The sequence below is a fragment of the Pimephales promelas genome, chromosome 9 (assembly GCF_988280905.1).
Source record: "Pimephales promelas chromosome 9, fPimPro1.hap1.1, whole genome shotgun sequence".
In the NCBI taxonomy this organism is placed as follows: Eukaryota; Metazoa; Chordata; class Actinopteri; order Cypriniformes; family Leuciscidae; genus Pimephales; species Pimephales promelas.
Genome location: NC_142777.1, coordinates 22,810,015 through 22,828,477, shown reverse-complemented (window position 1 = coordinate 22,828,477; position 18,463 = coordinate 22,810,015). Strand labels below are relative to the sequence as shown.

The 18,463-nt window shown below is 38.2% G+C and overlaps 2 protein-coding genes across 3 annotated transcripts; one reads left to right on the top strand and one right to left on the bottom strand.

The window, feature by feature from the left end:
* Window positions 1-734: 734 nt before the first annotated feature.
* zbtb33 (zinc finger and BTB domain containing 33) lies at window positions 735-4,734 on the top strand. The gene is made up of 2 exons (XM_039664660.2): window positions 735-894; window positions 1,550-4,734. Exon 2 carries the CDS (start codon window positions 1,552-1,554, stop codon window positions 3,451-3,453), a length of 1,902 nt encoding a protein of 633 aa, XP_039520594.2. The 5' UTR covers window positions 735-894; window positions 1,550-1,551; the 3' UTR covers window positions 3,454-4,734.
* On the bottom strand, window positions 4,733-16,158 carry tmem255a (transmembrane protein 255A). Of its 2 annotated transcripts, XM_039664662.2 has the most exons (10): window positions 15,858-16,158; window positions 15,188-15,330; window positions 14,580-14,642; window positions 11,849-11,938; window positions 11,685-11,750; window positions 11,488-11,576; window positions 11,218-11,289; window positions 9,623-9,785; window positions 8,018-8,161; window positions 4,733-6,458 (listed from the first exon to the last, which is right to left on the bottom strand). In XM_039664662.2, the coding sequence occupies exons 1-10, from the start codon at window positions 15,910-15,912 to the stop codon at window positions 6,315-6,317; spliced, it is 1,029 nt and encodes a 342-aa protein (XP_039520596.1). In that variant the 5' UTR covers window positions 15,913-16,158; the 3' UTR covers window positions 4,733-6,314. The 2 variants fall into 2 exon arrangements, with proteins under 2 accessions (XP_039520596.1, XP_039520597.1); XM_039664663.2 differs by lacking the exon at window positions 11,218-11,289.
* Between the last annotated feature and the right edge of the window lie 2,305 nt (window positions 16,159-18,463).

Genomic DNA, 18,463 nt, shown 5'->3' with positions numbered 1-18,463 from the left:
ATAAAAAATATTTATATCGTGAAAAATTAACAGATGCGTGTTCTCCATATTTTTATTCAAAATTGAAATTTTTAAGTACCTGACAGCAGTGTCTGAAAATTTATCTATGCTGTTCTATTCTATTCACTATGAATTTTATTTAATATAAGAACAAGGTTTTTGAAACCAAAACAAAACCTAATGATTAGGCTATTCCCTATAATCTATAGCCTACCGGCAACAACTCAAAACAAAACTTTTATACACCATGTAAGCCTATTGTAGGCTATACTTTATTGTCAATAAAGCACTTATTAACTTTCAGTTATAACATTTTTTATTATCAAATATTAATATAAAATGAATATGATTATTTTATATAGTAGACTGAAAACCGAAAACATAAACACTTGATTATTTTATCTACAAAATGAGACTAGTAAAAAACGTGTATTACACTAACCTAAAAATAAATGAAATATATGGAAACCTTTTCAAATACGGAAAAAAACCCCGAAACGATCAATGTAAAACTACTAAAGCTTTTCAAATATATTGAACTTTCCCATATATATTTATATATTTTTAATCTAAATTTTCTATATTATTGCTTCATGTATTTGTTCTCCCAGTGCATTTGTGTATTTGTACGTGTAAATACCACAGACAGTAAGGTAAATAAAAGTAAATCTTCTTGCCTTCCTTGTCTCATTAACATTCATCACGCGTCTGTTGTGGCTGACTGTCGTGTCGCGCGCGACTCCTGTCGGCTGGTTGAGGCGATAGCGCGAGACTCGTTCATCTCACAGTCCCACACAAGGAACTCTAGCTCCGTTGTGTTGTCCACGGCAACCGACTCTGTCATTGTTGTGTTTCATTAAAGGGAATCGTGGATTTTAACTGGTCGATTTGCAGGTATATGGTTTTGAGAATTTAATCTCGAGATTGTGGGTGATTACAACTATAATTAATCTTATTTTAGCCACATACGCGTTGTTCTGCATCATATAGACAGATAGGCCGCGCGCTGCCGCCAAACCAGGAAGGAGGGTTGAATCGAGCCATTTGTTTTTGTTTTCAAACTGACCGATGCCCACCGGTGTCCCACTAGTTCTATCATCAAAAGCTTTGGGCTCATGGGAATAATATTTAGTTTAATGACGCCAAACTAGCCAAAAGCATTAGTTTCATATTACTTTTCAAGCCGCATGTCTTTATGCTCGTCTTTTGTTGCTGTACAATTAGCCAGCTAGCGTGCTTTCGATTCGTGCTTTTGCAGCTTCCACATTATGCTGCCGTGATTTTATAAACAAAATATAGTTCTGTCGAACTTTTAAATTATGTATATAACGACATAACAATCTGAGAAATAATTAAAGTATGATTTATTTTCCATTGCCAGGCAGCTGAGATGTGTCATGAGAGTTGCATAATTGAAAGCACTATGTAGAACGCGTTGCATATTTAATTTAATTACATTTGAAAATGTTTTATAATATATTTAATTTGTTATTAATGCTTATCTTTTCAAAATTTTACATTTAATTGTATTATACCCTTTTCCTCACAGGCATGTCGAAACTAAAGCTAATATCTGCAGCGGACACTCAGTATCCAGCATCACTGTTGAAGTCCATCAATGATGAGCGACACAGTGGTTTATTCTGTGACATCACCATAATCGTGCAAGACCGCAAGTTCAAGGCACACAAATGTGTGCTATCTGCCTCGAGTACCTATTTCCGTCAAGTTCTCTCCGTTGCTGGAACAGTTGTAGAGCTGAACTTCATCAAGGCAGACATATTCGATATTATTTTGAACTACATGTACACTGCAAAAATCTACAGGGTTCGATCTGACAGACTTGAGGATCTCATCAACTCTGGTAAAATTTTAGGCGTGACGTTCATAGCCAATTTAGGAACGCCTCTCGCACAAGTCAAGGGATTACCCGGCCTGTCTAAAGAAAGTGACAACAACTGTGTCAATTCCTCTGAGAAAAATGACACTGGAGCTGAGAATATGCCAATTATTACTGAGACTTTCTCACTGTCTGCTGAAGAGTTCAACATGGCAGGTGGTAATGCAGAAAAGGAAATAGACTCAGACGATGATGTTCTTTTTGTCTCAAAAACAGAAGCCCCACAAGCTCAAAAGTCCAAGATATCAGATATTAATGACACGCAAGAAGGACCAGAGGCTAAAAAACAAAAAACCACAAATGAGGAAGGAATTGCCTCTAAAGATTCAACAGCCCAAGTTGGTAATGACAAGCTTCCTTCTGAAACAAATAAATCTCTTCAAAATAACCTCGAGCCCCAACCAGATGTCATCCTCCTCTCGAATCCACAAACCAGTAGCAGTATTCTCACTTCACCAGTAAAAACGAGCTCACACAGTGAGCCCACAACCCCGTCTTGCGTCAACAGCCTCTCTTTAGACGCTCATAGCACCTCGCTGCCTCTAGACAACCATGAAATACTTGGTGTCCAAAAGAAAAAGGTCCTTCTAGAGCTATCGCCCGATCATCCCGGAAAAATCAGACTGTCGGATGTAAGGCCGACGTATAGCACCAATAATGGACCAAACCCTGCAATAAACATGGTCCCAGCAGTGTCCGTGAAAAAGACCATAACGTTAGACAAAGCCTCGGAAATCGATTCGCTATCGCCTGGTTGCAAAGTATATGCCAACATTGGTGAAAACACCTACGACATCGTTCCAGTAAAAGACGATGCCGGGGAGGGAGTGGCTCCTGGTAGGAAATCGCAAATGCCACTCGATTCTCCCGACATGACCAATAACTCGCCTCAAAGAAAGAAAAAATCAAAGCTGGATCAGGAGGATCACTATGAACTTATCATGGATGGAAAGACCTTTTACGTGTGCATTGTGTGCAAGCGTCCCTATGTGTGCCTGACGAGCCTCAGGCGGCACTTCAACACTCACTCGTGGGAACGAAAGTATCCGTGCCATTACTGCAGCAAGGTTTTTGCCCTGGCCGAGTACAGAACCAAACATGAAATCACGCACACAGGCGAAAGACGATACCAGTGTTTACTGTGCAGTGAAATGTTTCTCAATTATCAGATTTTGTCCACCCACTGCAAGCAAATGCACAACCAAGATCCTTCGGGAAGGAAAGAGAAAGATGACTCTTGCAACAACTTGTATCGTCTGCTGCCTTGTAAAACGTTGCAGTTCAAACCATATTCCTTTGTGTCCGACGAGTCGGGGGGGATTCCGGTGATCAATGAAGATGGGATTGTCCAACATGTAAACCCCGACAAAGAGCACTTTACCAACCAGCCACTTCCATCTAGCCAAAGCAAAGCACTGAGCTGGGATGACATCTTTGTAGAATCGGAAGCACAAAACAGGCCAATGGCTCACGTCCGACCAGGACCACGGCCTGTCGAGCAAATAAATGCCGAAACGAACGAATTTGAGTTTGTTATACCGGAGACGTACTGAGCATGGTTGTTCACTCCTCTTGCTTTGGTGCCTTGTTCATTTGTTCGTGTTTAAATTTGAGGTTCTCTGGAAACTTAACTTCAATATCCATCAACTTAAAATGGTTTCAAGGTGGTTTAATGTAAACTTAGAATAATATGTTACTTAGCACTGGATTACAGTTCAGTTTCACAGTCCATCATTGAATGAATCGTAATAATTCCTCGTCAGATAATATGACAAAGTAGATAATACATATTTTATGTACAGCTACATTAGATCGTTGTAGAGCTTACCTGTTCCCTTTTATGTTCTGGACAGTACAACCATTTTGGATGTAATTGGTAGGGTTCAAGTACAGTTATTATTTTATTACAGTTATGTAACTATAATGTGTAAATGCTTTTGGGGAGTGTTACATAAATCATAATTCCAAAGTCAAATGTAACAGCGAAATCATCATCACTAAATTATTCGGTAAGACTTTATTTGAAGGTGACGAAGTTGCCTGTTACTACATGTACTTACTATAGTAATAACAGTATTAATGCATAATTTCAAGTAAATAACCCCAAACCAAGCCCTAACTCATATTACTCAGTACTTATTTGAGTTAGTACAATGTCACCTTAAAATAAAGTGTATCCAATTATTCCTTTCATTTTCAGTTTCATTTGAAAGAGACGCTAACATCGTTTTAATTTTCTTGTTGGCTTATTATTGTAGTTTTTATATAATTGTTCGTTAGTAGATAGATCAGTGTTAATGGCAGGTTCTGGTCCTGCAGTAAAAAATGGTTTGAATGTTTGTATTTAAAGTTTTTGTTGATTGTCAGCAGTTTTTAAGAAGGATGGAGTAAATATATAAAATGTTTATGTCATCTGTCCATTAATTATGTTTCGAGGTTGTTTATTTATATTAGGCTACATTATGAACATTGGGACCTGAAGAGAAATATTCATCCCTCATCAGGGCATGTCTAGAGAAACAAGATACTGAAATGTCCAGAGTATAAAGGGTAATGTTGGTAATACAAAGGACCACTCTTTTTCAGTTTAATATTTTGTATATACATATATATATAATTTTTACAATTATTTTTTCAGCATAGTTTTATAATTGTTTAGCTTTGTGGGCTGTGAGAAGAATGAGATTCTTCCAGTCAGATCTAGTGCTCTAACATAGTCATGTATTGTACATAATAGTACTAAAGGCCTTCATTTTAACAATTTCTTCTCTTTTGTAAACTATTTATTATTAGGTTTTAGTGTGATAGAATGAAATAAAACTTTGAAGAACATACACATGTATTTCTTTTATTTATAAGAGCATCATGGAATTGGTTAGTATTTTCCAGTATGATAACCTCCAGTCACTGATAAAAGCATTCCTGCCTCTCTATTATATCAGAGTGGATCTTATCGACGATCATAAAGCACTAGTTCATGATTATAATCTGTAATGTGCAGGTTCCTCATGATGCGGGATAAAATGGATTCAATGGTCACACATTTGGAAATGCTTGTGTGATAAGAAGCAAAAAAAAAGAACTATCAGTCTTACATTTTAAGATTTTAACATCAAAGGCAAACAATGCTTTCATGTAACATGAACAATCGAGGCAAAGATCTTACTTTATAGCATGTGGCTGTAGAATAATCACCAGTTGCACTTACACATCAACCAGGAAGTCATGAAATAGTTGAGTTTGTTGTAATATCTCTATTCACTTCAATAAAGGACAAAGTTATGGATATAAATCAAGCACATAAAGTACAATGTATTGAATTGACACTCACAGTGAACACAAACGGATGAAAAGGAGAACCCTATTAGTCTTAAGACTCAATTTCGAGAAGGCGGTTCGGTTGTTCGGTTTATGTACAGCATTGCACACACATACACACACTGATATCATATTTGCAATGTGGAGAGATTTTTTAGGTTAGACCCATGTACATTTCTACAATAGTTACTTCTTTTTTACATTTGGTAAGTCCTGTCATTTCTAGACCGAAATGACGGCAGCACAAAAGTGGCAGATGAATGTGAGAAGTACAGGTTTTGAAAGTCCACCCATTCTTGTAAGAGCTTATTAAAGGATATTTTTTGTCATGAAATATTATTTGAATTCGTGATATGATTGTGTGCTTGACGTAATGCAAAAGAAATAGCACATATTACAGGTTAGATCTTTGATCCTAATGAAGCACTCAGGACAAAAAAAGTAAGATTCAGCCTAAAAATATTTTTTTTACAATCTAGCTGCCCGAAACCGTTACAAATAACTCAAGTAATTACGTAGAACTGTGTCAATTCTGAAGACAATAAAGTGCAAATCAATTGCAAGATAAGATACGAGACTCGCCCTCGTGCTGAGGGAGCAGAGGCGAGGCAAAACACCTTGGGACACTTTGGAAGGGAGGAGTTCACATTATGGACTTACTCAGAGGAATCACATGTAGGAGACCCACAGAGGTTATCTATAAGATTAAGAGGCTGCGAACCAGGTGAAGCTGTACCGGAAGCGGACACACATTTTAAGGCTTATCTGTGAACAGTCTTGATCTCATAGTCAGGCTAGTTGTTATAGTCCTCCTGGATTGAGGCTATATAACATGAATATTTTACACATCAGGTTTGTTGACTTGAGCAAATCTGGTATGGGTTTGATGTTGCATATTACATTTGCTGTTTGGTGCTGAATGCCTGTGGTTAACGCTGTAGTCTCTCTATACTTAACCTGCCGCACAGGTGAGCCTCTTCTGCAAAGGTTGTTCATTCAGAACAATTATTGTTCAATGAGGTGGTACACTAATATCCAAAAATACCCAATGCCAGTTCTCTCATGGCAGGAAAAAAGTCTTCCTCAGACTGGTCCCTTAGGGGCTGTATGGCGGGGGCTTCTCATCAGGTGGGTAATAAGGAGGAGAATAACGAGGTGGGATCATATTTGGCCATATGTGACTGGCTCCAGACTGGGAATCATCAGACAGACCTGAAGAGTCAGGAAACAAGCTGGCACCCTGTAAAGAAACATTAGCAGATGACATCTATGAGGCTCTCAGTCAACTGTAAAAAACGATACAGCCTTTTCAGAAAATTGGGACTAAACCAAACTTCATAATATGAATTAGTTTTACGATCTCTTAATGAACTCTTTTTGAAGAGTCAAACTGGTAGTTGTGTAGCTGTCAACGGAGGGAGAAAGCTCTCAGATTTTAATCATAAACATCTATGTGTTTCCAAAGATGAACTAAAGTCTAATGGGTTTGGAACGACATGAGGGTGAGTGAAGTATTTTATTTATTTATTTTTTTTCATATTTGAAAAAAAAAAAACCTTTAATAAATATTATATATATTGTTTATTTGCATAAAATTATTTAAAAATGTAAAAATATTTAATTGCACTAAGTTCACGAAGTAAACTTGATAACTGACAGGCATAATAAATTAAATGTTATATATATGCCCCAGGTAAATATGATCAAAACAGGCTGTAAAAAATAAATATGCGTCGTTTATCCTTTTGATCTTTCATTTAAAAAATTGCCAAAAATCCAACCATGAAATAAATGTTTTCCTCTAAAACATGTTGGCTACAATTATTGGCACCCTTTTATTAAATACTTTTTTCAAACTCCTTTTGCCAAGACAACAGCTCTGAGTTTTCTCCTATAATGCCTGATGAGTTTGGAGAACACCTGACAAGAGATCAGAGACCATTCCTCCATACAGAATCTCTCCAGATCAATCAGATTCATCAGGTCAGGGAACTATATTTGCTAGATTTTGCTATTGGATGAAAGCAGTGAATTTTTCTTGAAACCTTCCCGTAGACGTAGGGGATGTTTGATTTTTTTTTTTTAGGCTTTCTGACCCCCAAGACTCAAATAATCTCTGCAATTCTCCATCTGTGATCCCTGAAGAGTCTTTGGCCACTCAAACTTTCCTCCTCACCAAGCATTAAGACAATATCGAGACACATCCTCTTCCTGGCAGATTCGTAACATCTTTAGTTGATTGGAAGTTCATAATACCCTGATGGCCAAAATGGGGATTTTCAATTCTTTAGCTATTTTCTTCTAGCCACTTTCTATTTTGTAAAGTTCAACAATCTTTTGCAGCACATCAGAACTATACTCTTTGGTTTTACTCGTTGTGATGGATGATTAAGGGGATTTGGCCTTCTTGTTTCCTCGTATTTAAACTCCTGTGAAATAAGAAGTCATGGCTGAACAATTTCATCTACCTAGTCACCCTGGTGTGCTAAAAAAGGTAAATATAAATGGGATTATACTTTCGAGATATTTTACTCATAATAAAAAATTCTAGGGGTGCCAATAATTGTGGCCAACATGTTTTTGCAGAATAACATTTATTTTACAATGTGATTTCTCACCACTTTCAATTCTTTGTCTTCAATAAAAGGTTGGATTTTGGGCATTTTTTTAATGAAAGATAAAAAGGATAAATGATGCAGATTTATTTTTTACACAGCCAGTTTTGATCATATTTACCAGGGTTGCCATTCATTTTGAGCACGACTGTACTGGCTGACAGTTCAAAGTGAATGCATTTACCTGAAGGTCATAGGCAGTGTATGGAGGTAAGCGGGGGGCAGTGTTGTAAAAAGAGTTGATGGATGTGGTGGGGCCAGGATTCTCTCGGGGTGGAGGAATAGGGAGAGGTTCTGGCTCACAGGAATCTGGGGCTGCTGTTGGCATCTTCAAAAGGGGCAAAACAGAGGGTCAAGGAATGTCACAGGTTCATAGAAATCCTTCAAAATGCTATACTATATGGACAAAAGTATTGGGACACCTGATCATTACACCAACAGGGACACCAACATCCCCTTTGCAGCTATAACAGCCTTCACTCTACTGGGAAGGCTTTCCACATTTCGAGTGTTTCTGTAGAAATGTTTAGCATATTCATCCAGTAGAGCATTTGTGAGGTAAGGTACTGATGTTGGATGGGAAGGCCTAGCTTGCAATCTCCATTCCAGTTCAACCCAAAGGTGTTGGATGGGGTTAAGGTCAGGGCTCTCTGTTCGGGCCAGTCAAGTTATTCCACAAACTCCAAACATGTTTTCATGGACCAAGCTTTATGGATTGGGGCACAGTCATGCTGGGGTAAACAAGAGCCTTTCCACAAAGCTGGAAGAATAGCATTGTGCAAAAAGTCTTGGTATGCCGAAGCAATAATATTTACCTTCATTCGGAAAGGACTGGGCCCCTGAAAAGGTTCAGTGAATGGGCCCTCACCAAATCTGCAATAGGCTACTCATATCTTGTGTGTGCTCTCTCTCTCTCTCTCTCTCTCTCTCTCTCTCTACTACATTTAACTGAGAGAGACTTAATCAGTGAACATGTCACACACACACCCAAGGCTCTCAAGTGTCATGCATTGAGTATGACAGTCACTCATTTCGGTCTTTTGTCACGCACTCTCGCCACACATTATATTTCTAACATGGAAAAAGAATTTATAATATATTTAATATGGCAGGAATCAAGCGCGTTCTGTGTTGTTAGTCAAGCTACACAAAAGCATTAGAAAATAGCTCTATTGTTTTTGGGTACGATTTGACTCTCCTTCGAACTCGTTCATCAAAATGAGCAAATCTTTTTTCGAGTCATTTCATTCATTCAACAAAAAAATTTGAGTTTGAACAGGAGAGTCACGAACGCGCATCACAGAACAGAGCGAGGCGAGCATTTGTGCTTATAAAACTTAAACTTTTTTATTTATTTTTAAAGGACTGATTGTTACACTAGATAAGACCCTTATTCATCGTCTGGTAGCATTTAAAGCCCTTTGAAGCTGCAATGAAACTGTCATTTGGACCTTGAAACTGTTGGTTCCCATTGAAGTCCATTATATGGAGGAAAATCCTGTTTTCAATTTCTTTTCGACTGAAGAAAGAAAGACATGGATGGACATCTTAAATGACATGGGGTGAGTAAATTATCAGCAAAAGTTTTTTTTAAAAGTGAACTAATTCTTTAATAACCAGCCCCGCAAATAAAGTGACAATTTCTTTGCCGCCCCAACACGGGTCCGCGGGTCCGGGTTATGAGACCACCTGCCCATCACCAACGGAAACCCATAATAATTAAGATTTGTGTTCCAATACTTTTGACAATATAGAGTATATAATTGTTTGCACTTCATTTCAATCTCACCATGTCCTTGAAGCCACCCAGCACTGCGGCGGTGATGATGCCCAGAAACAGAGCTACGATGTTGAGGATAGTAGCAGACCACAGCAGGTGGTAAAGGTGCACAACATCCTGGCAGCTCCGCACCTCTGTGTACTCATGGTACCCTCCTCGCAGTTCCACTCGACTGAGATGGTGAGGAGAAGGAACATTTTATAACAAGACATTCATGAAATAAATAAGACACATACTTGGTGAGAGGCAGAGCAACAAAAGAGGTAAAGCATGACTGAACAGACACTCATGCAAAAGAATAGAACAAAACCATCTGCATACCAGTGCACATCACTCTTAAGAAGAGCATGAAATGGATAAATATATCCAATCTTCTTATTTAAGCTCACTGTCATCAAAGACTCTTTACATGTAAACCTAAAGTATTGCTGTCTCTCCTCACCTGTGAAACAGGAACCAGAGAACACTGAATCTTAGTTCCTTTCATTTCATCAGTAAAGTAACTGTACTCAGGGGCGGACTGGCCATCTGTGTGATCCAGGACGGCCGGCGGGCCCAGTAGCACCTCAATGCAGTACATGAGATCCAATGGGAGGAGTCGGATCAAGGGTTGGGATTAGAGATAAGGGGCGGAGTTGGGTAGGTTTAGGTGTATATAAGGTGGGAGGAGTTGGATCTGGATCTGACTCCTCCCCGTGGATTTCATGTTCCGCAGTGAGAACCAGCTCGGCGGGCCGGCCCACCACCCGCCACACACGCAGTCACAGACACCTCAAGTCTCCGGGATGTTATTTGAATGTTAGCGGCTCCCTGATGCCCTCAAATCAGTTAAAATCTCACAGAATCTAGAGCGAGCAAGAGCAGAGAGAGGGAACGAGCGAGCGCGTGCCTCACGAAGCGCATGTAAGGACCCAACCAATCAATTGTCAGTGCGGGCGGGCTTTTATCTCTACTACTCCCAAACCGAATTAATCAGAAATTACTTTGCAAGTTACTTGGATGTAAGTGATATTCAGCTTGCTATATTTTTTATGATTACTGTCGTTAAAACAGCTAAATTTCAACATTTTAGCTGTAAAATGCCACATGCAGTAGCTAGTATTAAGCAATATTTTGTGCTTTTGCTTTAAAAAATGTTGGTGACGTTACAGTTAATGCTTACAAACTTTGAAGATTTTAAATACAGAAGTTACATTGGTTATGGTGTAGCCAATGTATTCATTTAGATGTGGTATTATTATTTGTGCAGTAGCTAAGATTAATACTGCATAAATAAATTAATTAAGATTATTAAGTAATACATTCATTTTAAGACAGCATGGAATAGATATAATATGCTGTTAGCTATAATTTGGATGGCATACTGTAGTATCATGAGCCACAATTAAAGTCTTGTGAAACTCATGCCAGCCGGCTGGCGTTATTGTTGTTGAGTTTCTGCGCCCCGATTGCTTTGGGCCGGGCCTAGTCAAAGTCCAGAGCCATTTTTTAGTCCCAGTCCGCCCCTGAAGTACAGCGACTGTATGCAGCCACACTGAGTACTTTAACAACAACAAATAATGGGCTGTCAATATCATTGAGGGGCTAAAAGTGGAAAGACCTACTTCCAAATCATGGAGGATTTCCTAAATTTTTTCAAAACATCTTTATTCTGAAGTCCCATAAGAGGATGCTCTCTGAAACATAAATAAACACAAATGTTCTTTCGAACAGAGCTGAATATCAGGGATAGAAGCACACACCATACAAGCAAATATAAACCAGAACTTAACCAAGTAAAACAAAGCAGTTGTTGTTTTTTAATAAACCCGCTTGTTGGGAGAAAATTTTCTAGGAGGGATGTATCCAAATTGGACTCGGTCACACACACATACTTGCCACAGTTGTAAAGGTCGCAGCAGTAGCAGGTGTTGCTCTTCACACGCAGGTTACAGGAGACCCGAGATGCAGTTTGACAGTGGACCTGCAAGACAGATGTGTTTTCTAAATCGGATCCCACTATACTAGTACATAACCCTCATTCAGATGCTTGTAAGTTGGTGAAAGCACTTCTCTCAGGTTGGCGACTCACATCTAAATCAAACGCAGTCCCACTGGAGTAATATTCACATCGGCCAGCATATACAGGTCTGAGGTCCTTTGAAACAACAATATCAGTATGCCATGACAGAGCTTTCACTGCAATGTTTATCTGAAGAAATGCATTTTACAATAAAATGGTGTGGAAGCACTTACTATATGTCTTGCAGCAAAAACGCCATCCACTATAGCACAACAGAAGGCTGCCACCACACCGAAGCTGATGAAGACAATGGAGGCCACCAGCTGTAAGCAGACCAGCAATGTCAACCTATTCACCTGCTGTAGTAGCTCAATGCACCTGCATTCACACCCGGGCACTACTATCAACGATTTCCTTATACTGTAGATACATATTTAAGTGATTTGTCTAAGATCTTGTAGATGTGTATATTATGGGACAAGGAGAGGGTCAGGTCGGCTTGGATTTTTCCTTAGTGCCACATTTAACTTCACTGATTTATCTGCCTTTTCACAAACAGACATTTAGATACCACTCACACCATTCTGCCTATAATCTAAAGCACTTTGCAGAGGCATCGAAGGGTAATGCCTCTTTTGGGGGGAAAACAAACGGATTCCCCTGAGAACAGAACTCGCTCTAGATCTGCTAACTGCTAAGTTTCTTGATAGCAAAAATGGCATAAACATACTAGCATACTAATCCCAATAAGTGACAAAATAAGTCAAACATTTTCCTATTTACATGTTGTGATTTGTATAGTCAAATAATGTACAAATAACAAGGTCATATGAGACACAGCCATCTTTTAATCATATAAATATTAGGAACTATATTCTCAGAAGGCAAAGCACTGCTACTTGGGCGGAGTGATTACCGCAACACCTGAGACGCACTGTGGTGAGGAGCAGAGAGTTCGTTCAGAGTTGGAGTAATAGAGTTAGCAATTACTTGATAGTAAAAGCAAGGTTTACAATCATGGGTGTTAGCTGTATTGTAAAGAGCTGCGACAATAAACAGGGGAGACCAGGTGATACCATGATGTTTCAAAGAATTCGAACCAAAAAGGCATCCTGATTTATAAATATCACAGAACATTAATAAAGAATTATTATTACAGGAATCGATATATTTGAAATGCAATTTATTACAGCTGAACCAAATGTATTCAACAGCATATAATACAGTATTGTTAGATAATTGCATTACAGTAGGTTAGAATAAGGGGAAAGTAATAGCACAAATCAAATTGTTTTTGCACAATGAACCCACAGACAGTAGCCTACCCATACTGGACAAGGTCACTGTTTCTCCCAAAAAAATAAAAAAATAAATAATTTTTTTTTCCTTGACCTCTACCTTGACTTGACCTTTGTTCCCTGTATTTGGCCTCATCGTCTAGTTTGTCATACTGTGGGTGTGTTAAAGACAAAAAATAAAATAAAAATAAAAATAGGCTACTTGGTGATTCCACAAAATAATGGTAACGTTAGATGTCTGAATAGTCCATATTTGGCCACTGCGTGGGCCGTGGGGTCATTAATCCAGTTTTCAACCATTTCAAGGGGACACCTCTGTAACCCTGTATCCAATAGCTTTTTAACTTTGTGCCATTTTTGCAATCAAGAAACTTTGCAGATCTAGAGCGAGTTCTGTTCTCAGGGGAATCCGTTTGTTTTCCCCCAAAAGTCAGCCTTACCCTTCAAGGACGCAAAAGTAGCATTGGTCTAGGACAACTTGACACATTTAATTGCCCATATCTGATCAATAAATAACACCATTTTGAGCGTTATTCTCGATATAATCTAATATAAATCAATCCATCTTAAAATAATGAATTCTCTTCTAGAAAAAAACTTGCAAAATTGCATTTAAACAAAAATATGAAGCAGTACAATTGTTTTCAAAATCAATAATAATAATAAGAAATGTTTCATGAGCATCAAATAGGCATATTAGAATGATTTCTGAAGGATCATGTGACTCTGAAGACTGGAGTAATGATTCTGAAAACTCAGCTTTGCCATCACAGGAATAGATTACATTTTAAAGCTTTATGAAATAGAAAAGAGTTATTTTAAAATTGTAATAATGTTAAAATAAATTCAGCTTTGTGAGCATGAAGAGATTTTTTATATTTGAATTATAAAATTTATGTTATCCTCGTAACAATATGAGTGAAAAACGTTTAATAAAAAATGATCAGACGTTTCATAATGTCTTAGTATTTGGTTTGTCTCCCTTTTGCTTTAACGACAGCAGCATGAACTCTATAAGTCTGGGTAAAACCTGACTATCAAGTTCTCCAGCATGATGAGAACTAGGAATGATCCAAAGAGCATCTTGTGCTTTAAAATAAACAAGAACATCTGACCGTCTGTAGAAAATGATTTGACATGCTCAATTCTACAAATTTTCTTATTTGATTAGTGACCTAGAAATAGTACAGAAACACCATGTACAAAAACTAAAGATTGTTTCTTTTCCTTCAGGTTTTCAAATTCTCATACTTCTGGACCACGTTATATATGCTTTAACCACTTCCACTATAAGGATGGAGTGTTTATCCTGCACTCTCCCAGCAATAATTGTTCCTGTGTCTATGATATGGCCAGACATGCCATCCTCATGCATTCTTTATTTGGATTGTGGCACCTCATATTCCCTCTGCACTGCATTTGCTTCAGAACATTCCTGCCTGGACATCCATCCCGCTCCCCTTACACTGAGCTATTTCTGGGTGCATCTCACCACAAGGCCTGCAACATGCCCTGCTATTTGAGCTCAAAACCATGAGCCCTTTCTGCCATTATGACATGACTAAAACAAGTTGTTTTTGTGGGCATTTGGTTAAAAATGTCAATTGGATGATGGAATGCACAAGCACAGAATCCAATATGAGCAGAGTAATGAAAGACTCCTTACCATCTGCCTCTTATTCTCGATCAAATGGGCACCAATGATTCCCAGAAAGGACCCGAAGCCGAGCTGAAAATATCACAGGGTAAAACTCTGTCACAATGCAAGTCTATGTAAAATATGAACCTATTTCAAAGTTTTAAAGGTAGATGACCTCACTTAATTACGCTCCCACATACAATCTCCCATTGCCAGAAAGCTTTTTGTCTTTCTCCAATCAGTAGTTAATTTTATGGTGTGGTCAATGGCCAAGTTAAGAGCTATATGCAATCTGGCCATTTCAAAACAGTCAGTCCCTGACCCGTGGAATTCCAGGAAAACACCTGTTACTTGTACAAAACATTGTGTAGTATTACTTAAGCATGTTTCTCCAAGAGTGTAGAACATAATGATACTTGTTGTTGAACAATTAATGGATGAGTTCACTCAGTTCAACCTTACAGTAATCAGGTAATGGCCAACGGTCACCATTATGGTGGGCCAAGCAGAAAAATAATTGAAAATGAGGCCTTTTCTTCCCCACAGTGCTTTACATCACAAACCCATATATAGACCAATAGGAATGGTTTGTAGTCTGTTCAGCGTACGGCTATGAACATTAGCAACGTACTTACAATGACTCCTGGATAGTAGCCACCAACAGTGATGTTTTGTGTCCTGGTGGTAGCGGCCAGACCAAAGACCAGGATGAGTATGGAGACAATTAGGAGCATCACTGTTACTATGATGGACTTTCTTTTCCTCCTCTTAAATGATCCTGAAAAGACAATGGAGTTGGAAGATGCCACAGCACAACACGCCCTTCCCTTAGGCAACATTTTATTACTCATTCTCTTATTTTAGGCACGTTTGTTTCGGGGTAATGCAAAGAAAAGCAATCAGTGTATATGACCGCTTAGTATCTACAGCTGCAAAATAAGGCACCCAGAAACCCAGATAAATGTAGGTACTATGTGAAGTAATATGAGGGTTTCTATCACTAAACAAAAGGCATTTTAACTAGGTCACATGCAAATAATATTAAACGTATGTTTGCATATTTTCATTAACATTATCAATACATGTTCTATATCGACATTCTTTGAGGACATCCGAGACACGTAGGAAGGAATGTAGGTTACGGGACGCTTATTTCTCTGTGGAGCAAGCCTGTTCTAATAATTACTAGTTAGGATAAACGTAGCTAACGTTAATCAAATTTAAACGAAAATACAAACATGGATTGTGCTTCGAGAGACAATGATGCTCTGCAGACGCATTGAATGCCATTGACCTTGTACTTACCCATCGCATCAGACATAGGTATACCGCTGCCTTGCGCATTCAGCCCCGCTGGCATTGTAACGTCAGGATCTGCAGCATTAGCTGCAGTAATTACTTCAAGTCAAAAACAAGAACGTAGCCAATGAGACAATGACGCCTTCCCTCTGGGTTAATGACTGGAAACCATTTTCTTGCCGTAACATTCTCTGACAAATGCGTCGCTTTTCGTGCCGCTCTTCTCTCATCAGCATCTAGGTCTGTTGTTCTTGAATCTACTGCTGCCCTCCTCATCCCTTCAGCAGAACGCCGCACGGAGCACAGCACTGCGCATGAGTAGGGCAGGAGCAGTAGTGATTGGAAGTGCGACTCATTTTGATTCGGTTCTTTTGAACAGTCCGTTTCAGTAGATAACTAACTGATTCAAAAACTATCCAAAGTTCTGTTAATCCCAAAGCAATGAAAACTGTATCTATATTCATCCTTTATGTCCTCTTATGGTGAATGCGCATTCTTGTTTTTATGTTACCCTGGCAACTTATTTGTGTATTTTTCTTTTATATATGTTTGTAGCCTATGTATTGCTTAAATGTTTAAAAAAATAAAAATAAATAAATAAATAGATTCAGAGGTTCTTTACGCCGTGTCGTGGACTCGTGGTCACTGGCATTCATAACACGCTAAGTTTCCAGCGAAGTCAAGCGTGACTTTCTCTTTGAAATAATTGCATGCTTCTTATCATTTTATTGCAGCCACGGCCCACAATTCACCTAATAATTTCATAAAGTCTTAGAACGTAAATTATAATTTGCACGCACAATAAACAATACTGCTGTAGCCTACATCTTGGGAATGTTTGAATATGCTATTTACCATTAATAATAATACAAATATGTTGTATAGCATAGTGTTATAGCATATAATGTTAGAGGCTTTGTTAACCACAGACTTTATTTCAGGCAATTTAGCAAAACCCATTCAAAAACCCATAGACTTTAGGGCGAGGGAATGCTATAATGCTAACTCACTTCCGCGTTTTGGCCTACAAAGTGACGTCATAACTTCGGCACTCAAGTTTTGTTGCTTTTATGAAAATAAATATAATGAACACTTATTTAATTCCATTTAAAATAAGCCTATGTGTTTATCAATATTTTTTTTCTTTAATACAGATGTATTTTTATTCAAAAATAATAATATCACAAAGATCACACTGTCAGAGTTTGACATCAGAGCAAAAAGTAAAGTAGCCTACAGATACTCAAAAAGTGTAGGCTACTTAAGAATAGTAAATGTAGGCTATGTTACTGTCAAACAGGTACAGCAAACAGGCCTACTTAGCGTGCAAAGTAAAAGTAACAAAGTATCAACCTGGCTTACTTTATGAACCTGAATCAATGTAAAAATAATGAAAGTGCGCCATCAACTGGTCTTGTGAACAAACACACATAAGTTTAAAATAAAAACGAATATAGGCTATATATATATATATATATATATATATATATATATATATATATATATATATATATATATATATATATATATATATATACAGTATATAGGCCTATAGGCCAGGCTAGACTAATTTTTCTTTTTAACCCGAATTCGTTGCAGGTCTGCTGCATTTTTATTTTACTGTTCACTTGTGCAGCTTGACAGGCAACAGGTTTATTTAGAAGAAGCCTTAATTGTCTCTGGCCTAACTCCATTTATTCATAGTTAGCCTATCTCTCTCACACACACACTCACATTAATAAAATTATAATCTATTGAGGCAAAGCAGAGTTCAAAACCTGTGGAATTGAAGACTCCATTAGTGACTTGCTGACTTATTTTTGCTTATTTAGCCAAGGCTAATTGTTGCTACGCGAGTAGGATAGACCAAATAGGCCTAGTTGTAGAATTGAAAGGAAGTGCATAAATATCTCCGATCACCCTTAATTTTCTACACAAGCAAGCATGCCTGCTTATTTCTGTAATGAAATAGCCTAAAACGCGGCGACATTAATAGACAATTAATCTCTGTTCTTGCTTAGTTTTGTCACAAAGTTAATGATTGCATTTGCTCGTTTCAGTCCTTGATGGTCTTTCTTTGAATGACCTGCTCTCCACCAAAGAAGCAGAAAAAAACAGACAAGACCGAATTTTCCATGACGCGAGTTCTTTTGAGGTTTAAAAAAATCAGCGGGTTTAGTGAGCGCAACGTGATCTGTGTACAAATATTAAGCTTGATGACAACTTTCTGAATTTATTACGCTTTTGACGCCAACCTAGACCAAAGCGGATCTATATTTCACAATTTTGCGTTTGTCTCCTCAATGCGCGCGAATAGACCTATATAGCTAATCTTCCTCCAGTTTAACAGTCCAGCGAGTCAATGGGGATTGTTTAGTGAAGTGTCCTGCATACTAAACCCCACTGTCCTATAGTTGCAGATGCAGTAGCCTATTTAGTGATAATGCAGAACAGAACATAAACTTAAAGCTGTGGGGTCTCTGCATAGCTTGTTTCAGGAGACAATGAGACTATGTGGTGTGCGTGTGCAGAATTCCACACAACACCAAACGAAGCTTCTGCCAAAAAAACTCCACTTTGTATCCCACCCCCACTTTCTCTCTCCAGCTCAA

Coding starts and splice junctions, on each gene's coding strand:
- zbtb33 (XM_039664660.2), top strand. CDS start 1,552: ATGTCGAAACTAAAGCTAATATCTGCAGCGGACACTCAGTATCCAGCA.
- tmem255a (XM_039664662.2), bottom strand. CDS start 15,912: ATGCCAGCGGGGCTGAATGCGCAAGGCAGCGGTATACCTATGTCTGAT. Junction 14,643..15,187: donor GCTACTATCCAGGAGTCATT/GTAAGTACGTTG, acceptor TGATATTTTCAG/CTCGGCTTCGGGTCCTTTCT. Junction 9,786..11,217: donor AAATCCTCCATGATTTGGAA/GTAGGTCTTTCC, acceptor TCACCATCTCAG/TCGAGTGGAACTGCGAGGAG.